General features: G+C 43.4%; 1 protein-coding gene across 1 annotated transcript in view; it reads left to right on the forward strand.

Moving 5' to 3' along the window:
• FBXW8 (F-box and WD repeat domain containing 8) overlaps positions 1-27,270 on the forward strand; it is a 114,308-nt gene that overhangs the window by 81,313 nt on the left and 5,725 nt on the right. Inside the window, exons 8-9 of the mRNA XM_082852950.1 lie at positions 13,447-13,574; positions 26,681-26,854. Of these exons, the coding sequence (XP_082709076.1) occupies positions 13,447-13,574; positions 26,681-26,854 (302 nt within the window). The remainder of the gene's footprint in view (positions 1-13,446; positions 13,575-26,680; positions 26,855-27,270) is intronic.

Raw genomic sequence — 27,270 nt, forward strand, 5'->3', positions numbered from 1 at the left:
GCAGCAGTGTTTACAATAGCTAGGTCATGGAAGCAACCTATATGCCCATTGACAGACAAATAGATAAAGAAGATGTGGTACATATATACAATGGAATATTACTCAGCCATTAAAAGGAACGAAATTGGATCATTTGTAGAGACATGGATGGACCTAGAGACTGCCATACAGACTGAAGTAAGTCAGAGAGAGAAACACACATGTCATATATTAATGCGTATATGTGGAATCTGGAAAAATGGTACAGATGAACCGGTTTGCAGGGCAGAAATAGAGACACAGATGTAGAGAACAAACGTACGGACACCAAAGGGGAAAGTGGAGGGGTGGCGGTGGTGGGATGATTTGGGAGGTTGGGATTGACATGTATACACTGATGTGTATAAAATGGATGACTAATAAGAACCTGCTGTATAAAAAAAATAAATAGAATGTATCAGTAATTGATATAATTGTTAGTGTATTGTTGATAATGAATAGTTTTCACATGTTGTGAAAACCCTGAAATGCCTCCACAGAGCCCCAAGGGCTTCTCAAGACAATGTCTCTGACTTAGAGACCTTTGAGAACCCGACCACCTCTGATATTCTCTACAACCATGATGGGTGATTTCTGCAAAAACTATTTCTTAGAACGCTGCCACTTCTTGTAGAAGTTAAGAGTGCTTCAGGATCTCCAGCGATCCTGAGCTACTCCTGGGAGGGAGTGATGGAAGTTATAGAAAGTGAATGTAGGGAAAAGTATTTTCAGCTAAGTCGGGTAGTGGTATAACCATTGGGGACTTGGAGTCAGATAAGCCCTAGGCAAGCTGCTTACGTGCCTCAGGCTTCCCATTTGGAAATGGGAGAATACCTGGGGAAAGGAGGTAATGTGCTTATGGCTGGTGCTCAAGACTTGTTAGGCGCCTCCTTCACCTCCCCATCCCCACCAGCTTTGGGGTCAGGTCAGAGTTCATCAGGAAATCCTGGGCAAGGGAGCAGTCCAGGCAGAGGCACCAGGCCTGGAGGAGGGTTTCTGGGGGGCCAGGAAGTATTGCTGGGGTGGTCCAGGCGGGCTGGAGCACAGGTGCCGTGGGCTGGTGTGGGAGCTGTGCTAAAGCCATACCTGCTAGGAGTCATTTTCCTGAGAGTTGTTTTACAAGAATACATTTAGAATAGGAAGGGCTGGGGGAATTCAACTTCTTGCAGGATGAATGCAGTTAAATTAATGTGAATGCTGAGTCACTTCGTGTATGGTCACTTTGAGATGTGGAGCCTCATTGGAGAGGGCCGGCACTGTGTCTTAAGTATCTTTTGTCTTCGCTCACACTGGTGTAGTTTTTGTATATCGTGACACGTGTATCATTTTCTAATTTCTAAAAACATTGATCAGAATTCTAGAAGCACTGAGCAAGTTTTTACAAGACCATTACATTGACATATATGATGATCATTTCCTTTTTTCTCATGTGCCTTTTAAAAAAAATTTAATTAATTAATTTATTTTTGGCTGCATTGGGTCTTCGTTGCTGCACGCGGGCTTTCTCTAGTTGCGGCAAGCAGGGGCTACTCTTTGTTGCAGTGTGCAGGCTTCTCGTTGCGGTGGCTTCTCGTTGCGGAGCACGGGCTGTAGGTGCGTGGGCTTCAGTAGTTGTGGCACGACGGCTCAGTAGTTGTGGCTCGTGGGCTGCAGAGCGCAGGCTCAGTAGCTGTGGCGCCTGGGCTTAGTTGCTCCGTGGCATGTGGGATCTTCCCGGACCAGTGCTTGAACCCATATTCCCTGAGTTGGCAGGTGGATTCTTAACCACCGTGCCACCAGGGAAGCCCTCATTTGTCTTTTGAATTAAGCTTAGAATTTTATATAGGGCCTAATTTTTCTAATGGCTTTCCTGATTACTTATGTGGGATTTCCATCCAGGTTTACCGTTCCATACCCATGGGAGAGTGTGAACTTGGAGTTGATCTTGGCGTTTATTTCACTCTTTGAATAGGTGGCTTTGGCTTCTTTGTGCCAGATGAGCAGCAACTAGTTTGTTAGGGTTAAATATCAGCTCGTTTTTCAGTTAATGAAGATCACTGGGGCCTATTGGAAATGTTTACCTTTGCTCTATAATCAGTAACAGTAACACTGTAGAATAGGCTGCAGGCTTTCCATGTGTATATATCCAGACAGTTGAGACAGATGGTGTTGGTTTGATAGAGGGTAGGAGAAGAGGGCACACAGAAAATGGCCTGAGTGAGTTTGAATTTCACAATATTTAAGACATTTTATTGTTTTCAAGTACACGTAGCAGCTTAAACTAACAAAAATATTACAAAGTAGAGGGCTTTTGCTTTTTATTCAATATGTAGATGAATATGATTTTTTAATTTACCCGGCACTTCAGTCTATAAGGCACTGTGTTAGAGAGTGGGTTTATAATTAACTTATCAGTTACTGAGTTGCAGATGAGTTCTTCTAATGGACGCAAAGTTAACTCTCTTAAGCATCCTCTCAGTGTGTTATTAATTTACAGGGTAAATCCAGTTTTGTAGATAGTCAAAGGAAAACCCCAGCTCAGTCCACATTTGAACAATCACATTCCAGATTAAGGGACTCGGGAGGTTTTCAGTGGGTCACAGTGAGGCCAGGAATCATCTGAATGTGCCACGTAGGGGAAGCAGTTCTGCCGTGACCTGGGTTCTGACCGTCTCCTGCTGCAGGTGGTCCATTGATATGGGACTGACCAACTGGACCAGGACCAGATTCAATACCCGCATTTCTTTGGATCTTTCTAGGTTAGGACCTCTGGCCCAGGCTCTGCCTGTTCCCCTGGGTGTCCTCTCTGGACTGCGGAGTTTCCTTAGAGTGTGAACTCCTATCTCATGTTCCACAATAAGTTTTAAAGCATATGTTGAAAATGACATGAGAATACTTCTTCCCCAGCACCCCCCTCCTTCACCTGCCCCTGTCCTTTCCCCACCTTTGGTCTCTTGTACCACCTGTCAGTGTCCCTCCTCATGGTCCCTTTCAGATTTTGTCGGAGGAGCAGTGGCTGCGTGCCAAGGACTGTGGGTGACTCGCTGGTGCGCACCTTCTGCCTGGCCTTCCAGACCCTGGAGAGTCAGCCTGCCACTCTCCACCCTGCACCTGCAAAAGGAGCCTGTGCAGTCCAGAATATGCCATGTTTATTCCGGACTAGCAACAGTATTCCCTCTTCCCCTCCTGTCGCTCCGTGTCCTTTCAGGAAAGGTCCATCCAGGGTCCCACTTATCAGAAGAAGCCTTCTCAACTGTTGTGGCTCTCAGTGAACACCTCCCTTCCCTTACACTTACAGTACACAGGGTCTGCATCTCACCTTGCCTTACTGTTACTGCCCAGCGCTATTCTTAACCAGATTGCCATCAGCTGGGAGGCAGGAAGTGAGCATTTAGAGCTGAGTACCACTGCTTTAATGTTTCCGGTTCTTTTCTGGCTTGGGAGGCAGTCAGTGTCGGTGTAGTGCGGGGGTTCTCAAACGCCAGGGAGTATCAGAAAAATACAGATCTTGGGCCTCCACCCCAAAGGCTTCTGACTCACCGAGTCTGGGTTGGGGCCTGAGGGTCTGTTGTGCCCAGTGCTGCCGATGCTGCTGGTCCAGAGCCGCGCTTTGAGCACCCCGGGGTAGTTGCAGGCCCACCCACCCAGCTTTGAATTCCGGTTCCAAACCTTCAGTTCTGTGTAAGTGATTTGGCCTCTCTACACCTCTGCTTCCTCATATATAAAGTGAGTAAAGTCATGATAGCCACTGTATGGCATGGCGGGGATCAGGTGAGAGGACGCGTAGTCGCAGTGTTTTGCACATAAGAGGACACTGTAAGTCTTAGGCATCACTACCCATTTTTGCCAGGACTCAGGAAAAGGCTTGTCATATGGTGGCAAACGCTGACCTAGAAATGAGATTAGCTGGGCTCTGCCTAGTGCATCCTCAGCTGCTGTTGTTACCTGTGTAATTTGGAGTAAGTTATTTAAATTATTTTAAGCCTCAGTTTCTTTATGCATAAAATGTGTATGGTAGTGTTTGTCTTCCTTTGCTGGTTGTGAGAATCAGATGGAATGATATTCTGAAAGGATTTGTGTGAAAGGAATATCATGATGATTATTAACAGCTGCTATTTACAGTGTACTTCGTATGCAAGACGCTGCTGATCACGTTTGTGCCGGCACTGTCGTGTACCACGTAGTACCATATAGTGAAAGGTTGTTATGCCCTTAAGCGTGTGAAGGGGACTGGGGTGGACTGTGTGCCCTACACCAAAGGCGCCAGTAGTTCACTGCAATTTTTCATGCTCCTGCATCAGTGTCATTTGTCTCAGTGATCTGATTGTAGCCACATTCTGCCTGTCTACCCACTTCTAAGCCTTTGTCCAGTCTAACTTGGGGCCAAATGAGAAGTTGCCAGGCCGGTTGCAAACTGACGCGCAAGCACCGTAATATCCTGAATTGCGTATACAGTGTGAAGTCTACAGGCTCACGAGTGTTGTTACACGACCAGCTCTCACTTGCAATCTTCCCATGTAAAAAAATCATGTCCAGGTTGTCTTTAATTCTGAAGAATTCATTTCGTAGTTTGCAGCCTCAGTTTTCCTCCCTACATAACACAGATTTAATGATAACTTTCTTTCTCGTGGGGACTTTGGTTAGTTACATGTAGTTAATATTTGTGAAGTGCTCAAAACTGTCTGTGCTCTTTATTTTGATGAGGCCTGCTGGGAACCTGAAAGGAGTATGTGAGGATTTTCAGCTTTGAGTTACATATTTGCATAATAATTATAATCTCTTCATTGTGCTAAATGCTCTGACAGTGAGCGGTTCCTATTCATTTTATGTACCCCATCAACCCGTTCTTTGTTAGTCGTACCTCTTGTCCTTCTTCTAGCGCTAGGACAGAGACTGTCTAAAGAGATCCCTGAAGCAAAGCAGAGAACCATATTCTGGTCACTACCTTCCTTCATTATTTCCAGCACCTATGGGTATAGGGGGAGAGAGAGATTGGGTCATATTGGCCTGCATTTTCACCCAAGTGCACTCCTGCTCTCTGGGTTCTTTTCAGGCTTAGGTCACAATAGGTGTTGGTTTGGCCTCGCTCTGGTCCTTTGTAGACATCTGCCCACATCACAAAGCCCCATGTTTGGCACAGTCTGCAGTGATTGGCAGTGCCTTCCCGGGCAGAGTCCAGTCCTGGAACAGCAGGGGTTGCAGGTGCATTGGCACGTGGTGGTGGGGAGTGCACACGGGCCTGCCTACCCGGTGCCTGGCGAAGCTCAGCAACACCGTCCCATCCCTGAAATATCCTGTCCTCGTGGGCTTGTCACTCTCATTAAAACTTAAACATGAAAGCGGTTCAGGCTGCTTCTCCCTTTGTGCCGCATTTGAGGGTGGACTGTGCCAGAAGCATGTCATGGAAACTGTTGAGGGGCTGCTGTGTTTCAGGGAGCTGTGCTCATGTCAGGGGTCCATTTCTTCGGCTCTGCATCTTGCTGTTTGCTGCTGCTAAGAGCACCTGAGAGGCAAGTTTTTGTTTGCCAGCAGAGTCACCTTTGGGATGGTGGTGAAAGTCATTTTCCACATGTTCACAGATACGCCGCGTTACCAAGCCTCTTGCACTGACTTATCTCTGGCAAGGACTTACAAAATAGTCTCTCTGGCTGATTGTCAAAAATTACATCATATCAGAGTAAACTGCTTTTAAATCAGACATCCATTATTCATGTATATTAACTGCTTTTTTATTTTTTTATTGGCTGTTTTTTGTATGATTTACTCTTTTCTCACTAGCTCGCCTTCCCTCCCCAACTGTCTTTCTCATCGTTTTTTACAATCTTAGCTCATCTGTGAATTTATAGAGACTGTTCACTTAGCTTTGTATGTGAACATCAATATGCAGACCCTGCATTTTTTGTAGTAAAATTTTTGAGTACATTTTTGAGGGTCATATTTATGTTGGGTCAGAAGAGCAGCTTGGGTCGTTTACATGAGTAAATTCTACCCCAAAGACTGAGAGGTCTTTTTTTTTTTTTAAGTTGAGCATTACTAGTCTTGTACTTTGAGTTCTGTATGGAATAAAGCTGTACCTCCCACTTATGAACCAGCTAAATACGCTGCTGTTGGTGGAAAGCAAATTGACTTAATGTGTTCAGCTGTGGGGGGGGGCATATCTTTAATGTAAGGCTGGTGTGTCGTTCACCTGTAATCGACACAGGCAGAGGTGTGCAGCACTTATTCATTCTTTCAGCAAATAGATACTGAGTCCTTCCTTTGTGCCAAACACGGTACAGGTATCCAAGAAAGTATCTGTTTGCTCCAAACCATGATGCTGGAGGTCCCCCGTGCACCTGGCATCTTTGTGTTCCTGGTACTTTGACCTGATGCATGGCACTTGACTGTTTGGAATAATAATGACTAGATAGAGTTTATTCTATTTATTTAACCCCATATCAGCATTGTTGTTGTGTATAGTCAACATTTGCATATATTCGTGCACATCTACCTGAATCTTCTCTCACTGTTCTTGCCAGCATTTCAGACCTTTTATTCTGGAACGATTTTATATCTTCCAAAAGTATATTGTGTAGTGAGGGTCTCTTGGCCACAAGTGCTCTCTGCTCTCGGTATTTTTATCCCAGAACATCTTTATTTCATACTCATTCTTGAAAGGTGGTTTTACTAGTCCTTTATCATTCCAGGATGACAGGTGTTTTCTCTCAGACCTTTGAAGAGGTGATTGGTTTGACTTCCACTGTTATTACTGAGAAGCTGTTTAACTGTCATTCCCATTTAGGACTTTTTCTCTTCTTTTGGCTGGTTTTTCCTTGTCTTTAATTTTCTGTGGTTTCACTCTGCTGTCTGTAGGTGTGGATTTAGTTTTATTTTCCCTGTTTGGGGTTCTCTTGCACTTCTTTCCTTTCAGTTGCAGAAAGTCTTAGCCATTGCCTTGTTGAAATTTCCCCTCATTCTCTCTATTCTTTCTATCTAGAACTCAGGTTAGATGTGTGTTAGACCAACTTGTTCTCCCTTCTGTGCTCTTCCTCACTCACTCATCTTTTCCATCTCCATCTCTCTGTGTTGCGTCCTGAATAATTTCTTCATTTTTGTCTTCCAGTTCACAGATTCTCTCTTGGACTCTGTTTAACTCATCCATTGATTTTTTTTTTTCCTTTGGTTGCACTGGGTCTTATTTGCAGCACGTGGGCTCCTTAGTTGCGGCACGCGGGCTCCTTAGTTGTGGCACGTGGGCTCCTCAGTTGTGGCATGCACGTGGGAGCTAGTTCCCTGACCAGGGATCAAACCAGGGCCCCCTGCATTGTGAGTGCAGAGTCTTATCCACTGCACCACCAGGGAAGTCCCCTGATTTTTTTTTTAATTTCTAGAAATTCTATTTGTTTTGCTTTTCAAAGCTACTTAATCAGTTTTGCTGCTTTTGACCCCTCACCCTCTTTTATTTCTGTAAACATTTCCAGCATGCATATTTTTCTTCATCTGATATCCTTGGAAGCCTGTTTTCTGTCTCTCACTTATGATGAGCTGTTTCTGTGTTGGGAAAAAACTTTTTTTAATTGTGAGCTCACATTTGGCTGATCTTGATTTGTAGATCTCCTGTGGGGCCTGGGTTGAGAGGATCTTCCTCCTGAGAAGATCCTGCCAGGTACCAGGAAGCATGTCACCAGCATGAAAGTACTTTTATTACTAGACCTGGGGTCTTTTGGCCTTGCAGGTAGTATAACTTCAAACTCCCAACCTGCGTGAGGCTTGCAGGCCGAGGGCAAACATTTTCCATCCTGAGCTGAACCTGAGACAGGCAAGTTGCCACGTAGGCTCTTCACCAGTGGATAGATTTTTGTTCCTGTCTTGCTTTTTGCTGAGTGTACATAGCTGTTCAAGGGGCCCAGCTTTAGGCAGACTTATCAGTTCTGGTTCCACCTGGCACTGGCTGGAAACCTTGCCTCCTGTTTCCCCAGTGTTCCAGGCTCTGACACTGGCAGGCGCCCCAGAGCCGCCCCCGATGTGAGTGCTACTTCCCTTGAGGGTTGTAGTGCTCTCTTCATTTTTGCCTCCTCGGACTTTCTCGGGTTTCGTAGGAGTTAAACAGAATGTTTACAGGAATGTTCACTAGACTGAATCTTCAGTGTTTTAAACAGGATAGTTTCCCAGACATTCTAGACATTCATAGTGTGCTGTGTTGTCAGAGGTGGAACCTTGGGCCTGGATACAGTTTGGGAGTTCTGGAATCTGGAGACTGTGGAGAGAGATCTGTGGAACCTTCTGTTTTGAGTACAAGGAAGTGGTTCCTTTGTACAAGCCGGCAGCAAGATTAGGCATCCAGAAATGGGGGAATGTGTTAAGCAAAACAAGGACTATCTGAGTACTTATTATGTACCAGACCATGGTAAGCCCTGGGTTTGCCTGATAAATGTGTACCAGTCAGTTAATCTATAAGCACTTACTGAGTACCTGGCACGTGCTGGCCCTTAGTCAGTGCTGCAGGAATGAATGATAGGATTGCTGCCCCAAGGAACTTACAGTCTAAGTCTAGGACAGTGTTTTACAATATGTGGCATGGCGCTTGGTAACAGTGCCTTAGCTGGCTTGCTAAAATCACAGTCTCCTCTGTGACCCTCCTACCCTCCAGTGTTTGAGAACCATGGGTCTGGGGAAAAGTTGGAGGAAGCAAATGTATGGTTCAAGGTGGCCCCTTGGGGACACCAGATGGGGTGCGTAGATGGTGAATACCTTCAGCGCTGACAAGAGGGAATAAACTCTGCTAAGGGCTCAAAGAGAACACACAGTAAGCTTAATTGGGATGGAAGAGGAGAGACCATGAGGATTATTTTCTTTACTCTCTAGAATTTGGCTTCTTATCATGACTTTACCCCCTCAGAAGGGCAAAATATATGTGGTAGTGGTGGAGGTGGGTTGTTAGAGATCAGAAAAGAAAGTAGGTAGACTTTGTTATCTCCAGGAATTTCAGTCAAATCTTCCTCCCCATGCCTTTTTTAATCTTTTACTTCGCTGCAATCCAGCACAGCATCTCCTAACCTTTTCTCTCTCTGTCGCTTCCCTTTTTTTTAGATGGTGGCAGACAAATTATCTTTAATTCACAATGCCTTTTAAAAAGCTATAGTCTTGTAAGGAAGCCTTCTGACAACTCCTCACCCCTTTGGAAAGGCAGTGCCTGGGGTCCTGAGGCGGTGAGCCCGCTGCTCAGGTTGACGTTGGTGGTGGTGTAATGCCTTTGGCAGATGACACATAGGAGTGTGAGGAAGACTCACTATTTTGGTAAACTTAAAACACAAATGGAATTCCTTTTTTCAGTCATTAGCACACAGCCAAAAGTCTGGGACTGCAAGGCACTGTAATCTCTTCATAGCTATTTCTGTATACAGTGGTTCCTGTTTCATTATGAGGCTAATAGCAGTCCCAGATTAGGAAATGTTTGTATTGCTAAGTCCAGTTCTTAATGGGTGAAGGAGGAAGTTGGCCTGCCTTGAGCTCACCCCACTGCAGGGGCAGTAGCCATTTCTTATCCCTTTCCTCATGGTTTGGTTGGAAAGCCAGTCCTAGGCACACTAAATGGTCCGGGTCACACCTGGGAGGGGCGGGGCCTGCCTGCACGGGGTGTTGCCGATGTTTCCCAGATGTCAGGCCTGTGGCCACCACCTCCATCCTGACTCTACACTGCTGCCCCTACTGTTACACCACCACCTGCTAGGACATGGCTGTAAGGTGGGTCTCCTTAGAGAGGCGAGCCCCACAAATGGCGGACCAGGACAGTTGGTGGCTGTGCACTAGCTGGTGAAGAGGTGGATTGTTTCAGCTGGCAGCCAGCCAAGGCTCCTGCACATCATCCACCCTCCCTGTTCATTCCAGTGCCTGCTGCACAGAGAAGAGTCATAAACATTTGTTTACTGGCTGTTGAAAGAATTACAGCATTATTTATTTTGTCTAAAATATTAGAAACAACCCAAATATCCATCAATATGGAATCATATATCCATAGACAAGTTCTATGCAGCCTTTAAAAAGAACAAGGTCTATGTATAGGTACTGACGAGGAAAGAACTCTCATGTTATTTAGTAGGAAAAACAAGTTGTAGAACGACAGTCCCATCGAGAGAAAAAAATAATGTTATACACAGAGAGAGAGAGTGTGTGCGCAACAGACAAGACAGACATGTGTATAGAAAAAGTCTAGCAGTACATAGCCCTCCACATCCACAGGTTGCGAATCCACTGATTCAACCAACCTCGGCTCGAAAATATTCCCCCCAAAATTCTAGAAAGTTCCAAAAAGCAAAACTTGAATTTGCTGAGCACCAGCAACTATTTACATAGCATTTACATCATATTAGGTGTTGTAAGTAATCTAGAAATGATTTAAAGTAGATGAGAAGATGTAGGTTATATGCAAATAGTACACCATTTTATATAAGGGACTTACTTGAGCGTGGGCAGATTTTGGTATCCGGGGGGTCCCGGCAGTAAACCCCCATGGATACCAAGGGACAACTGTATACACTAAACTGTTAAAGTGGTTATTTCTGAGAGATGGCTATCCAGAAGGTTACACAAGATATATTATGTTTGAAATCAGAAAAAAACAGATTCTTTAGAAATTTCAGAGAAATCTGAATAATTGACAAAAATGAAAGTTAGGATTCTAAGACTAGGATTTGTGAAAATACCTTAACATCTCTAAGAAGGAAAAAACAGAAAGTTCTTTTTAAACAATGCTTGCTTCCACCAGGTGCCCTCTAGATCTCCCTGGAAGCCAGAGAGAAAGGAGTAGACCCTGCAGTGTCCGAGACTACACACTGCATCTCCTGCAGTTACCTTTGTAAAATATACAACATGGTTCAGTCATTTTAGATAATTCTTAAAGAAACATCCAACTTCTATACAAATTTGCGCCTTTATCACTGTTTAAACCCTTTTGTAATATACATGTGGTACTTAAGAAAAATATCCCCAGCAACATCTATTGATTTGGCGGTCACATTAGTGCAGAACATTTTCTCCAAGATTTTAGCTATGGGTTGTTTTTTCCTTCTTTCCAGCATATCCATACACTTCTGAGAGTGAGTCAAGTGGCCATGGGTTGAGACTCACCCAACTAGGGCAATAAAGAGAAAAATTAGTCTAATGCATGGTCTTAACAAGAGGGAGAGTGTGAGCATGAATAATTAATCTCACTAGTCTGTGGCAATCAGATAAAATGAAGTCCCATTTGCTCAACCTTATTAAAAGAGAGAGAGCGCGGAGGGGAGAGAGAGATGCTAAAGGTTGTTGAGGGACTCGTAACGTGGGAAGAACCGCCTCTGAGATGGGTAATGTGTTTTCTAATCTCTGCGGTCTTTAACTAAACGTAATGGTCAAGGTACTCTTTGGATAGTTCTGATTCATTGAATTATTAAACATTTTAGAAAATACTTGACTCCTGACTACTAACTTATACGATGAATTTGCAGTCTTTTTGAAGAGGGATTAGATCCCACTGTTTCATTCAGAAATGATCTATCCTCTTGTCAAAAAAGAACTTCTAAAAAAGAGTATAAAGACATAGGAACAGACTCAATATCAGACTTTAATTCTTATATTTATCATGGAACATTTCTTCCTGCTATAGATGTTGAAGTATTTTAAAAAGAAGAAGAGATTGAGTCCAAAAGCCCTCTTGAAAGCTGTATAGTGATATATAAGTGCAGAATGTTACTTTCAGGGTAGACCATGACATTGCTGGTGTTTTTTTTTTTTTTTTTTCCTCCCTCCAGGAACCGATTTTCATGCAATTTTTAGGATATTTACTGTAGATGGAAGATCTGATTTATTTCTATGTCCATACTTGGAAGAAGAATCTTATTTTGGATATTTTACAGTTGAAATTTTCTCAGAAACTTTTATTTTCAACTGCATGAAAATAAAAATAAAATTTAGCTTGTTCTCTATGGTCTTTAGGGATTAAGAAGGCATTTTACGGGCTTCCCTGGTGGCACAGTGGTTGAGAGTCCGCCTGCCGATGCAGGGAACACGGGTTCGTGCCCCGGTCCGGGAAGATCCCACATGCCGCGGAGCGGCTGGGCCCGTGAGCCATGGCCGCTGAGCCTGCGCGTCCGGAGCCTGTGCTCCGCAACGGGAGAGGCCACAACAGTGAGAGGCCCGCATAACGCAAAAAAAAAAAAAAAAAAAAAAGAAGGCATTTTACATTTTGAAATTGCTCTCTTTCCTTTCAGATACCGTGAGCAGTTTTACTTAATATTATAGTGTTGTTTTGACTATTAGGAATTTCCAAAGATTCAATTGTTAGAAATACGTGTCAACAATGAGATCAATGGTTTTCAAGGTGGAGTCAATTTATTAACCTCTCAGTACTAAAATAGGAATCTGTACACTGATAATTGATAAATGTATAGGTTAATAAGAAAAAATAGCACATCATTTTCATGTGTGGGCTAAGAGAGGAGACTCTACAAAATATTAACATTAAAACTTTTGAGTTCAGTGATTAATTTTAACCACATGATCAACAGAATATAATGTATGCTCACGTGTGTGTGTGTTTAAATGAGGAGGATTTTGAACAGTGAATTTGGGTGCAAGGACTAACTATGTCTTCAGTACTTACAACAATTACTGACCCATGGCAAGTACTTAATGTTAATTGAATTACTAAAATCTTTTTAGTAAAAGACTTAAATAATCTTCAGAAAGATTCCTTATGAATCATCCTTGTTTCCCCATTTGCTGGAGAAAAGGCAGTGTTCAAATGTAATGCATACATTGTCTAGAGATCAAGGATACTCTCTTACTTGCCTCCATACCTTATGGAACAGAGCTTACTATAATTAGCTAGTGGAGAGTGACTGAAGAGAGAGATGTTGGGGAATATCAGTTATACCTCAATTAAAAAAATTTTTTTTAACCTTTGGGAATAAGACTATGTTTTGGTTTGTAGTTTAATCTAAAGGAATCATCTAGTGGTTAACTGTACAAGCTTCATCATCCTGGATGCTTATACTGTTTGTTCTTTTTACCTTCTGTGGTATAAATACAGAGGGGGAAAAGAGAGAGAACCCTGTACACAGACTTCTTGTTAGCCTCCCCCATTAACTAATCAGAAGCAGTCAGTGACCCTTAGTTTCCATGCTTCTTTTTCTGTGTTAAGAAATTGGGAGACCGAATTTCCCCATTTGGCATTTTTTTGTGTCCTATGAGTTTGTTTGCACCTTGGCCTGGAATTCTTTGGATTTTCTTTTCTCTTGTGTTTCCTTTTGTTGTTCTAAGAGCCATCCTTATACTGTCATTACCTGGAAGGGGTCAGGAAATGGAGTATTAGAGCCTCTTCTCTAATGGGAGCTGGTGCTGTGACCGTGCCCCGGGGCGACGCTGGGTGGAAATTGTTTGTGCGGGCCTGCTGCCCCTAACGCACACCCACGTGTTTTTCCTCCTCCCCAGATCCTGGTGTATAGCCTGGAAGCAGAACGCTGCCTCTCGAAGCTGGGCAACGCGCTTGGCGACTTCACCTGCGTCAACCTCCGGGACAGCCCTCCCAATCTCATGGTCAGTGGCAACATGGACAGGAGGTAGGTGTCAGTAGAGTCGCATCTTAGAGCCACAGGCAGCTTCTCTTGAGGCCTGGCCGCTCGGCCTCCACTGAGCTCACTGATTTCCTCCCCGGCTCACCCTCCTCACTTCTCACTCACATCTCTGCCCACCTGAGTTCAGCCCTGATCCCATAAACACCATCCCTGTGAACTTGGAGAACAAAGTCTTGTATTAGGTAATAGTTGGATGGAGTTGCATCTCTGCCTCATTTCTGAAACACCATGGGAAGGTTGTCTTTTAGGCCATTTGGTGGACGCAGTTGGTGGAAGGTCCAGTGAGACCACTTGGAATATCTTTTGTCCCCCTGCTGTAAAATTTGTTTGGCATTTAAAAGCTCACTTTCTAATATTAAAAACAACAACCTAAGGGATGAATCATGTTCAGCAAAATAGGTTTGCCTGCCAAATGATGTCAAGAGTGTGTTTCAGACCACTATGGTGTCCCTCCGGTGATGGGGGAAAAAAAGAGACTTCATGTGAACAGATTCCAGTTTCTATTTAGCTGATTAGCAGTCTTCCCTTTAACGTATTGGCTTAGGGAGTTGGATTTTCCCGGTACAGGGTCCAGTGCCAGCTCCGGCCGCTCCAGGACCCATCAGCATGGAAGGATTAAAGTGTTTGAAAAGACTGTCTGAGTCCAAATTTTAGGCTTTTTTCCTTTCTCTTCCCTCTCCCCCTTGTCTTTTCCTTTTCTTTCTTCTTCTTCCTTTTTTTTTTTTCTTCTTTTTTTGACTGGTTATCTGTCATGTCTGATCCAGTGCCCTGAAGAGAGGTAGCATGGCTGGAGGCCAGGTTCAGCTGGCGCCCCCTCCCCTGGCCAGCCCCGGGCTGCAGGTGGCGGGCCACTTGGTGGGGTATCAGATCGTGAGGCGGGTCCTCCTTTGTGCCAAATCCCAGACCTCTGTCGTACCAGTGCAGCAGCTTGCAAAAATAATTATTTTGTCAGATAATATTTTCAACTTCTGACCTTCACTACTACTATCTCCCTCCCAGAGAACAAAAAGATGTGAGTATGCTTTATTGAAAGAAAATACCTGATCTTTTTTTCCTCGAGCCCTCCTAAAACAGCTGATACTTCTCATGCTTGAGAATTGAACTCCTCAGTGTATGTCCAGGCAGTTTTTCTCTTTAAAAAAAAAGAAAACAAACTAGGCTTGATAAGTGGCCCCACTTGTGGCACAGCAGATGAAACACATCAGTTTATAGTTTTACTCTCCCATTTTCAGTTCTGACTGAGCTGTACAGAGGCTCCAAGCTTATATGATAGGATCTACCCGCAGGGACCTAACAGCTCTTTGCTTTCCAGGAGAGCAAATGCAGAGGGCTCTGTGGGGCATCCAAATGGAAGGGTTTGGGATTGTAGGTTATGCTTCAGAGTTTGTTGACAGCATGACCATTTAGGTGTTCAACCACAGCTAGGCTCCCAGGAAACCAAAATGGTGTTCCAGAGAAGAGACCTCTGCTTTCTATATAACGTAACCTCATTAGCTCCAGAAGCACAGTTACAGCCAGATTGTCATGACCATTGTCAGCTGCACGTCCTGCTGTCAGTGAGGAGGCCTGTACATACTCGGTAAAGCTGATGTTTTCCTCTGGAGCAGGGCTGCCTGACCATGCTCCCCGTTGCCAGAGGAGAAGCCAAATGCGCAGTGTAAAAGGGCTCTCTGGTCATTTTGAAGGCCAAATCTGACCATGTTAAAATCCATTTTATTAGTAAACCAAAGTTACGTTTTTTGTGGGTTTTTTTTTACACCCTTTGTCTTTTTGGATGAAAAGAATAGACTTGGGACTTGGAGTTGGGGAGGGGGCTATCCAAAATGGCATTTAATCAGATCTGTGTGCCGGCTATTTGACCACTACTGGTACCGCAGAGGCTTGCCATCATATATAAGATTGTTCTTTATGAATCACATTAACAGTTTTAGCAATATGAATTTCAAACATGGGGCTTAAAAGCACTGTACATCTGGAAAAAGGAAGGAATGAGGACTCTAGACTTTTAAGTGATAGAGTTATGTCTTGTGGGGTTTTTCCCAGAGACTCAATAGCTATGAGTAGGAACTCATCAGAGATGCACACCCAGGCTTGTACAGCTTATGTTTTATTTCAGAAGTGGGACGGAGGGGGCAAATACTATGAAGAGAGCTAGGTGGCTATCACTTCATGACAGATGCAGTTTAAAAACCTTGGAACCTCCATTTTTATTTAAAAAACTGAACTTCTATTGCATTCTCTTAGTACTTTATAAATAACTTGAGAATGAAATGGACTCGAAAGGTACATAAAACTGTCCAAGGTTAAAACAAAAATAATGTTTCTTTAAGGAAATCAGCTTGAGTAACTTTGCTAATAACATGGGTGGAATTTTCTAAGGAGTTGGTTTTTTTTGGGGGGGTGGGTATAAGCTGAAATTAAAAATGAAACAAATAGCTCACCTAGCTTGTCACTAGAGGTTAAGTAGAGTCTGATAAAGATTAAGAGAATGATCAGGGTGGGAACTGAGTTATGGTTGGATTGTACTTTTCCCTCGCTGGGAGGGAAGGGTTATAAAAGTGGGGTTATATAGGTGGGGCTCTGCACAGGAGTTTTAACACTACAGATCAATGAGGTTTTTTTTAATGCGTATTTTGTCCTTTCCTGCTAAGCCAAGAAGAAAGAGTGGTAAGTAACATTAGAGGAGGGAGCGGTGTGCATCTGGTGTTAGGACAGGATGCTTGTGTCTTACCACAGTGTCTGTCTAGTGCTCAGAGAGAGCTTAACTCTGTATGTTTTGCATTTATTCTAAGATGCACTTTTTTTTTCTTTACATTTTCACATCTATAAATCAAGATGTGTCTTTTATAATAACATCTTACAAATGGCAGCATGTTAAAATATTACATAAAGTAATGGTGCTTCTTGAATTGGATGGTGTTTTCAATTAAATAAAAGTCTGTATTTGTTCAATGAAGGCAAAAATAAATCTTAGGAATTAGAACAGTTATGAGAAACTTGAATGGGTTACCAAGATAAAGTCTGCAGGAAATAGACCACTGTGAGTTTTTTTGTTTTGTTTCTTTAGTTTAACCTTTGGGGTTCACTGAACATTTAGAATCTGTAAATTTATGTCTTCCACCAAATTTGGGATGTTTTTGGCCATTATTTCTTCAGATATTTTTTTCCACACTGATCCCTTTCCCCTCTCCTCTGGGACTTCAGTGATGTGAAGAACAGACTTTTTGATATTATCCCACAGGTCACTGAAGCTCTATTCATTTTCTTTCCTAAGCCTTACATTCTTCAAGTTGCACATATCTACTGATTTAACTTTGGGTTCATGAACTGTTTCCTCTGTCGCCTCCATTCTGCTGTTGAACCCATCTAGTGAATTTTTTATTTCAGATTTTATACTTTTTTGGTTCAAAATTTCCATTGTTTCTGTTTCTCTGCTCAGAATTTCATTCATTCTTATCATTGTACCTTAACCTCATGGAATATAGTTACAATAGCTGCTTTAAAGTCACTGATGATTCCAAAAGTCTGGGTTATTTTAGGGTTGACATTTTCCCTTGAGAATGGGTCACATTTTCCTGGGGCTTTTGGGGTTGGGGGTATGTCAAGTAATTTTGGATGTATCCTGGACATTTTGTGTCCACTTTCGATCCTGTTACATAATCCTCTGGAGGATGTTGAGTTTTGTTTTTGTTTTAAACAGGCAGTCCCCCTGGTTAGGTTCAGACTGCAAGTTGTGTCTTCCCTTCCGTGGGTGGTGATTCCAGTGTCAGTTCAATTTCCAAAACCTTTGCTGTGCTTCTCTGACTGCTCTGCACATGTGCCACCCAGAGGTTAGTCTGAGCTGGCAGTGGTTGAAATCTTACCTGAGCCTTTGCTGTACTGCTTTGCTTTGGGTCTGCGCCTGGGCCACGTGCGGGGTCACACGCGGTATCACGGGCTCCCCGTCTCCAGTTCCTCCCTCTCTTCATCCCTGTGATTCCTAGCTTTCAGGGCCCTTGTCCCCTGGGCCTCTGACGAGAAGATGGGGTTTCTCTCAGGGTTTCACCTGCTGGCATCCCTACCACCATGCAGCTCTGTGAATAGGGACTGTCTTGGGGCAAAACCAGACAGAAAAGAGATGGGGGAATCCCCAAAAATGCCACACCCACGTTCTTTGGACTTAGGGGCTTCTCTCCTTGGTTCTTTAGAAAGAGGGTGTTTCTGTTAGCGTTTTAGCTACCACACAGCTGTGCTACAGGAGCTCACACTCGGGGTGAGGCTGTGAGAGAGAAACTCCTTTCCCCACGGCCCCTTCCTCCGTGGCCACTTCCCCCACAATCCACTGTAGTGAGTCAACTCCCCAGGGTCCTCAGGTGTTTGCTTTTTGTGTTTTGTCCAGAGGTTTGGGTTGTAGCAGCAGAAGACAGAGGCAGTAGTGGGCTTACTTTAGGTCAGATGCAGAACTCCTACTCTCTTTAAATAATTTAAATAAACTGTTTAGTTGGCAGTAGAGGGCTGTATTAAAGGGGGTCCCTTCCCATTCTGTTGCTCTCAGTCTTCTCATCTGGGATCTGCTCATTTCTAACGAATGAAATCAGGGATCTAGACCAGAGAATGCTCTGCTGGAGAGAATCAAAATAAGAGTTGGTGATAAGGGTGGGACTTCCCTGGCGGTCCAGTGGTTAGGACTCTGTGCTTTCACTGCCATGGCCCAGGTTCAATCCCTGGTCAGGGAACTAAGATCCCACAGGCGGCACGGCGGGGCCAAAAAGAAGAGTTGGTGGTAAGGGCGTACATCAGGTTGTTAGTGGGCTGCCAAAGCAACATGTACTGAGCCAACAAATCCCACTGCTTTTCCTCCTGTAATCTTAAATTGATTTAAAAAATTTTTAGCTTTATTGAGATAGAATTCACATACCTACAATTCACTAATTTAAATTATACAATCCAGTGTAAAGTTCACAAGGTTGTGCAGTCATCACCAAGTCAGGTTTAGAACATTTTCATCACCCCAAATAGAAACCTTGTGCCCATTAGCAGTCATTCTCCATGTCCCCCCAACTTCTCTAGCTCTAGGCAACCACTAATCACTTCCTGCCTCTATGGATCTGTTTTAGATACTTCATATAAATGGAATCATAGAACGTGTGACTTTTTGTGACTGGCTTCTTCCACTTAGCATAATGTTTCCAAGATAAACCTGTGTTGTAGCTTGAATCACCACTTAATTCCTTTTTATGGCCAAGTAATATTCCATTGTATTGAGTATACCACATTTACTTATTCATTCATCAGTTAACATTTGGGTTGTTTCCATTTTTTGGTTATTATGAATAATGCTGCTGTTACCATTCAACTACAGATTTTTGTGTAGACATATGTTTTCAGTTCTCTTGGATATATACCTAGGAGTGGCATTGCTGGCTTATATAACCCTATGTTTAACTGTTTGAGGAACTGCTAGACTCTTTTCCAAAGTGACTGTACCATCTTACAATTCCCACCAGCAGTGTATGGGGGTTCCAGTTTCTCCACATCCTTACCAGTACTTGCTATGGTCTCTGATTATAGCTGTCCTAAAGGTATGATGTTGAACATCCTTTCATGTGCTTTTTGGCCTCTTTGGATAAATGTCTATTCAAATCCTTGGCCCATTTTTTATTACGTTGTCTTTTTATTTATTGAGTTGCAAGAGTTCTTTGTACAGTCTGGATACCAACCTCTTATCAGATATGACTTGTAAATATTTCTCCCTGTTCTATGGGTTGTCTTTTCACACTTGATAATATTCTTTGAAGCACAGAAGTTTTTAATTTTGATGAAATTCCATTTATCCAGTTTTTCTTTGTCATTTGTGCTATTGGTATCATATTGAAGAAGCCATTTCCTAGCCCAAAGTCACAAAGATTTACTCCTATGTTTACTTAAAAGAATTTTTATGATTTTGGCTCCTACACTGAGGTCTATGATGCATTTGGAGTTAATTTTTGTATATGGTGTGAGGTGGGAGTCCAACCTTATTCTTTTTTGCATGTAGATATATATTGTCCTAGCATCATCTGTTGAAAAGACTATTTTTTCCCCATTGAGCTGTCTTGGCACCACTGTTGAAAATCAGTTGACCATAAAATAGAGAGCTTATTCTAGGTACACTCATCTGATTGAAATTTAAAAGGATTTATTAAAGTAAGCTAAATGTTTCTGTGTTTCCATACATCATTTTTGTCCACTGGTGGTGGTATGGGCTGGCTTGTAAGGGTTGCAGAATTTTCGGTCTAGCAGAGCTCTTTAAGACCATCTAATAGCTGGCCCAGCTAAGGAAACAGGTCCAGAAAGGTCGAGTGATCAGTCCAAGGGGCTTATTACTCTTTATGGGCAATAAACAAAGAACTCTAAACTTCAGAGATACAGCTTTACAATACATAGAGCTCTAACCATAGCCTACTTGGATTAAACTGGGCAGTTCTACCTGAAAATACATGTCTTTCTAGTTGCTATTAAAAATGAATCATTCACCAAAGGCCATCATTGGTGCTGTATATATGTTATAGCTACTAATTTGGGCATATAACGTTGTTTTTAAAAATCCTCTTTAATATAGGTTCGATGAGACAAAACAATCATGTTATTGATTTCTTAAAAAAAAATGAGTTTTCTTGATTAATTTGGTCATTTAAAAAAAGAGAGACTGTTTTAATGCCGTCTTGCTTGTTCCCTTTATTTTCTGGATAGAAATATAGCTGAAGGTCACGTCCTTCTTAATGAAACTGCTGAGCCAGAGCCTGAACAGGCTTCATCTTTGCCATCAGATACAGTTTGCCTTATTATTTTATGGGACTATTTTATCCAAACCAATGGGAAGCAAGCTCTGAGTTGTGACCCCTAATTAGAGAGTGTCGGAGCTTCTCGCCTTGACAAATGCAGAGTTGTGGTGGCTTCTGGTGCCGCTGCTGGCCGTTAGGGAGAGTGAGTGGGGCGTAAATGTTACATTTGCTCCATCTGCAAGTGTTGTAATAAGTTATTCAAAGCTCTCAGCACAGGACCAGCCAGCGCGTGCCTCCCTCTCAGTTCCAGCACGTTTTCCTGCCCATCTGATGGATGCTCCTCTGTTGGAGTCTTTGGAAGGTTCCGGTGTCTTTTGTTTTAATTGGCGGGCTTGAGCTGACTCCTGTGGTGTGATTTTCATTAGAGAGGGGCTGGAGAGAGGGAGTGTTGGAACAGCCCTCCAAACCCAACCATGAATATTAAACATAATACAGTTACAGCTTTCAGACCAATTATTTTTTTCTTTTCAACGGGCAAAGTTGATGAAACACACGCTGGATAGGGATTCGCAGTGTCTACCGTTGGCTTCTTTTTGTCCCTGGAATCAGTTGTCTTGGCATGTTTGTGCCCATTTGCTGTGCTACCTGTTTCCCCACGTCAGGAATTTGATTTGAGCGCTGAGGGTGTGGGCTCTGCCAGGGAACGCTGCTGTGCACGCTGGGGCCGCGCCGTCAGGTGTGTGAAGCAGAGATGCATTTCATGATGTGAACTCGAAGGGTTCGCGTGGACTTCGCACCCCGCGCTGCTGCGTGCTCTTTCTGTCAGCCAGAAACCAGAGCAGTGCCTTTTTGAGGAGATGTCTTCTAAGTGCTTCTTCTTTTTCCCTGTGGGAAGAAGTTCGAGTCTGTTTTTTGGCCCATTTTTGTTTTCCTTAGTGATAAAATACACTAATGCTGTATCTTTTGGTGTATTTGTGTATTTTGTTTGGAGCCATCCATGCCGGTATCTAAATACAATAGGAAAACAGATGGCAAACTTTGAACTTCTGGACCAAATTTGTGTTTGCCTTTGTCTCCTTAACAGCCAAACTGTAAATTATGGAGTATAAATATTCAACAGAGGAGCTCTTTATGAAAATCACTAGAGCAAAATAGACCCTTATTAACCAAATACGCACTGAAAAGTACTCAAGCTAAAAATTTCTCCCCCCTCCCCTTTCCTTTCCAAGTTTCCATTAGTAAGCAGTGCAGCTGTAGCCTCCAGGCAGAGCTCCTTTCACAGCAACTTTACCTTTTCTCCCTTCTCTAACCCACAAATGCCTAAAGATTAGTGTCTGCAAATGGTGACTGCGGGAGCTCTGGAGCTCTTTGTCTTCTGTGTGTTTCCTGCTCGCTCGGCATCTCTCTGGTCACAGACCCCTCCCTGGGAAGAGGGGAGGCGGGGTGGGGTGGGGGTGTTGATTGGCCTGCTGTACTAAGGGAGCTCTCAGTCAGCCTCGCCGCCAGCAGGGAAGAAGCCATGGACCTCACTCACCCCCGGGTCATAAGACTATAGATTTCTAAAACCCTGTTTTATTTGAAACAAAACATCCACAGGGGAGTGTATACAAGGTATGCTGTGTACAATTTAAAGAACGGAACACCTGAGCATTCCCGCCACCCACCCACCCACTTAAGAAACAGAGTGTGACCATACTTGTGAAGGCCTCTGGGTGCCCCTCCCAGTCACGAACGAGTTCTTGTTCCTTAAACAACATGGCAGCGTCTAGAATAAAAAGTAAAAGCCGCGTTTATTCCCCTCATTCTTCCATTGAGACTCTTCCCCAAGGTGACTGTTGTTACCAGCTCCAGTACGTCCTTCCAGAATTTTATCTTTAAATTTTTTTAACTTAAGCAGGTAACCTTTTGAATTCAAAAGCACAAAAAAGTATATATAGGGAGAAGTTGTCTCCTGGGAGCTTCTCTTTCCTCAGCGGAGGCTGTGCTGCGGCGTTCTCTAGAGGGTGCCTGCGCACAGATGCGCGCCTCCCTCCCCCGCCCCCCAGCTGCCATCACGCAGCTGGGCCTGGTGCGCTCGGTGTGTGACTGTTCCGGCGACGGCTGTCCTCAGTATGTGTAGCTCTGCCTCATTCTCTGATGCCCGTGCAGGTCTCCACTGTACCGGATGTACCGTCACGGCTTTACCTGGCATCTGCTGATGGAGCTAGGTTGTGTGCCTTCCCCGTTGAGTCTCTCAAATTCATGACAGTGTAAATACTGTTTCTCATTTTTCCTGTTGGTCTGATTATCAGAAGTCTTTTTGTCTCAGGTTGCTTTTGAGACCCCTTGTGTCTTTTGCGGTTCCCCCACTTTATTATGATACTCTGTAATACGTATTTCTTTTCATTTATTCTGATTAGAGCTCATGAGTGTGAGTACGCCTATCTTTCATTTTGGAAAAACATCGGCCATTAACACTTGGAACATCGCTTCTTTGCCACACTAGATTTTTTTCCTTCTGGGATTTCTTTTGGGCGTAAGCTGGAACCATCATCCCCTTCCATCCTTCCTGTCTCTCATTCACGGTTTTCATCTGTTTCTCTCTTTGTGCTCCATTCTAGGTAACTTCAGATTTATTTTCTAATTTACAAATGCTTTGTCTAATCTGCTTCTAGCCTATCTAATGAGTTTAACTGCAGGGATTATGTTTTCGTGTCTAGAAGTTCTATACTGCTTTTTTATAAAGCAAGGTCTCAATACTCCCCTTTGAGTGGACCCCAGTCTTACAGCCTTGCCCCCGTGGTACAGTAAGAGCCAGTCCTGTTGCTTCCTGAGACTGGCACCTGCCAATAGCCTCACTCCCACCGCACATGCATAGAGGCAACCAAAATTGCAACTGGAGCTCTCCAACCTGGTTTTCTGCGTGGGCCCTAGGGAGGTCGCTTACTCTGTGAGCTCAGCAGTGCACTTGAAAGGATGTAGTTAACGTCTTATCCAGCAGTATGAAGTGATTTTCAGTGGGAGGGTCAACAGGGTGCCTGAAACAGAAGCCTCATCTTTGCTACTGAAAAAGTACTGTGGCTAATGGCCTTGTATGTATATATGTGGATGTACGTGTATGTTAGATATAGCCTGTATAAAACCCTAGAAGCAGAACTGCTAAGTCAAAGTGAAGTGTATTTTTTATTTTGTTGGATATTGCCAAGTCACTTTCTTTGGGCTTGTGCTCACATCAGCCGTATAGAAGTACCTCTCTATCCAGGGCTCACCAGCGTGGAAGGGGTCTCGGAGTACTACCAGACTTTACCTTTGCTGGGTAGGCAGGGTGAGTGGTATTACTGCATTGTAGTTTTAGTGCATTCTCATTACCAGTGAACTTGAACGTCTTACAGTGTTTAAAAGCCATTAGTACTTCTTTTCCCGTGAACTATTTTTTCTTTTCTTAAACTTTATTAAAGTTTAATCCTGGGTTATCAGTCTTTACTATAAATTTGAAGGAATTTTTTTTATAAGAAATTAGTCCTCTGGTGCAAACATTTTTCCCAGTTTACCATTTGCCTTGACTTTTTTTTTTTTGTAATGTTTAGAAAGGCCTTCCTATCCTGAATATTTGTTTTAACTCTCTGAGCCCTCTGTTATTAATGTTGGTGTAATGCATATGGTAGAGCTCCAAGTTGAGAAAGTTGTTACAGGGTATTTTGCTTATAATTGCGAATTTAAGTGGGATCTTTTCTTCAATTACATTTTTAAAACTAGTGGTTGTACAAAGGACAGTTATTGATTTTGACATATTAAAATACATTTGATTCTGAATTACCTTGGATTGTCAACCCTAATGATAAATTTGTCCACTTCTCTTTTCTTCTTTTATCTAATTGTATCTAATTTTTTTAAAACAATGTGAAATAATATTGGTAAAAGTAGATTACTCTTTTTTAAAGACTTTTCATTAGGAATAAGTGTTCTGTGTCATCAAATCTCTCTTCAGTGTCCACGGAAGTGACCCTCTCTGTGGGTTTCTTGTTGTCAGAGAGGCATGGTGGACCACAGGAATGGACATTCTAGACAGAGTCCACTTGCTGGTTAACGTGTTGCTGTGAGTTCTGTTAGTTGATATTTTATTCAGGTCCTAGCACTGGTGCAGATCTGTCGTCTCTGTCATGCCTGCGGTGTCAGGTTTTGCGTAATAACAACGCTGGCTCCATGTAAAGAGTCAGAGCTTTCCTCCCTTTGCTGTGCTGTGGAACAGTAGATGTAGCCCGGGGTTTGGGGAATGCGGGGGGCGGTCTGTTCCTTCCAGGTTGGACCCATTTTGCTTGTTCTTGTTTTGCAGGGACAGCTTGCTCCTCGACAGCTTTCCCAGCTTGCTCTGTGTTCCTTGATCTATTTGGATTTTCTGTCTCCTGGGGGTTAGTTTTGATAATTCTTATTTTCCTACAATGTCATTTATTCATCTGGGTCTTCAAATATGGAGATTCAAAAAATGAACTCAAGAAATAGAAAACCCAAATAGATTATAATGATGAAAGAAACTGAATTACTAAAAAGGGGGGAAAATCAACCTACAGAAATTAGGTCCATGTGTGGTTTTTTAATTGAAATATAGTTGATTTACAGTTTTATATTAGTTTTGGGTATCATGTGGGGTTTTTTGTTTCTTTCCTGGCACGTTTTATCAAACATTTAGTAAACTGTATCCTTCTCATCATTTTGAAGTACTCTCAGGCTAATGCTTTTTGCTCTGAAATCTACCTTTTCAGGTATTAAAAATTGTCACCTCTTCCTTGTCACATGCAAATGTGCCTTTCGTGTGTAGCATATATTGAGGGGTTTTTTTAAATCTTTTTTTTTAAAGTACTATTTGGTTCTTTTTCAAACCTGCTTTTTAAAATTATTAATTTAATTTATTTATTTGGTTGTGCTGCGTCTTAGTTGTGGCAGGCAGGCGCCTTAGTTGCGGCATGCATGTGGGATCTAGTTCCCTGACTAGAGTCTTAACCACTGTGCCACCAGGGAAGTCCCTATATTGAGTTTTGCTTTGTGACTTGAGGCTCTTAAGAGGTGGGTTTGTCCTGTGTGCGTCTGCCCACCCAGCTGACACAATAGGGCTTTCTAAGCTGTCTGCTAACATTCAGTGTTTGTTTCATACATCCCTCCGTGGCGTGTGTGTCGGCTCCTCATGGCCCTTCTACATCACTTTCTTTCAGAGAGTATCCATGGGTAGCTCACATTGAGTCCTTTTATGTTTAAAAAAAAAAAAAAAGTCTTCATTATGCCCTCAAACTTGGTAGGTGAGCTAGGTATAGAATTTCCAGTTCAAATAATTTCCCCTCACGCAAAGATACTTTGTGTCTGTGCGTGCTCATGTACCTGTAAGAGTTTAGGACCTAGAACGTGTTTGAGATGATCCCTTCTCCCCACATTATTTGTGTCAGACATGTTTGTCCAGCTCCCCTGCTAGCTAGCTAGTGGCATCTTTTCAGGGCAGCGACTGTCTTTCCTTTGTGACTTGCAGCATAGGGGCTGTTAATTTCACCTGTACTGAAATGTTGCCACATTCAGTTTTAGCTCTTATGGCTTATTTCAGGAACTGTGTTGGTACTTCTAGTGGATAAGAGATTTCTGTCTCATCTAATTTATCCTTATGTGGAAATTCAGCATATACTTGTATAGAAAGTGGTTTTTAAAGATGTTCTTAAAGAAATTCAGATTATTACAAGGTAAGTAATTATCTCAGAACTTTAGGTAAGTGACTGCCAAGTGTCCACATACTCTTATCACGATTCTGTTATGCTTAGTCAACTGTAGATGCATCGCCTTTCCAAATTTCAACAAGATGGTGATGAACTTAAAAGTTGAGTTAAATTACCCGAAAAGTGTTATTTTCCCAACCAGGTAAGGGTTCAGGTTTCAGACAAATGTAGCTGTTTTACAACTTGCTCTTAACAGACTTTTATATGAACAGCAAAACTGCCATGCTGGGCAGTATACTTACCCTCTGGACAGCCTTCTCAGGCTGACGTCCCCATGGCAGTCAGGTCAGCCTCCATCGCAATGGGCTTGTGCCCAGGGCAGGCGTCTCCCCTGAAGTGAGCAGCAGGGCAGCTAGTGTATCTGTTCTGAGCCCTCCTTATTCCGTGCTTTGAACGGCGGGGAGTGCTCTAAACTAGTTCATTTCTAGTGCCTCTTGGCCTCCTCTGAGAGCGCACTAAGGAGGTGGTGAAGGCTTAGTATCAGTATTTAGATGTCGTAACGGAGGGGTTTCATACTGTTTTCATAGGGTTGCTGTACACAGACCAGGATGGCTGAGGAGGAATTCGTCATTTCAGGCTCTAATGCTAATCTCTGCGCTCGTCTCTGGCCCTGCAGGGTGAGGATCCACGACCTCCGCACTGACACGATCGCCCTGTCCATCTCTGCCCACCAGCTCGGAGTCTCTTCAGTCCAGATGGACGACTGGAAGATTGTCAGTGGGGGCGAGGAGGGCCTGGTCTCCGTGTGGGATTATCGGATGAACCAGAAGCTGTGGGAGGTGCACTCCAGGTAAGGTGGGTCCTCAGGTGCTTCCAGTAACCACAGTAGCAGCAGTGATGGCATCAGTCAGTCACTGAGCCAGGTACTGTGCGAGTGCTGTCCACACGTTACCACGTGGTCCTCACTGGAACCCTGCAAGTCAGCTGCTGTGAAATGGGCTCAGAAGTGGCACTGTTCAGACTGCCACAGCTCCCAGCTCGGGTAGAGACCACAGTGGGGCAGGCCAGACGGCGGGCGGGGGCACTGCAGGCAGCCCATCCGCCCCCAGGTGGGGCGGGCCCAGGCCCCCCCATCGCCTCCACTCCAGGAAGTCTTGCTCTTCCTTACTGTTTACAAGGGCGCTTCAGACTGAAAGTATTCAGGCTTCAACTAGGGAGGAATTTGTAACTTTAACCTTTAGCTCTAAAATTCAAGAGCTGTTCTCC

The sequence above is a fragment of the Leucopleurus acutus genome (assembly GCF_964270905.1).
Source record: "Leucopleurus acutus genome assembly, chromosome: 13".
Classification (NCBI taxonomy): Eukaryota; Metazoa; Chordata; class Mammalia; order Artiodactyla; family Delphinidae; genus Leucopleurus; species Leucopleurus acutus.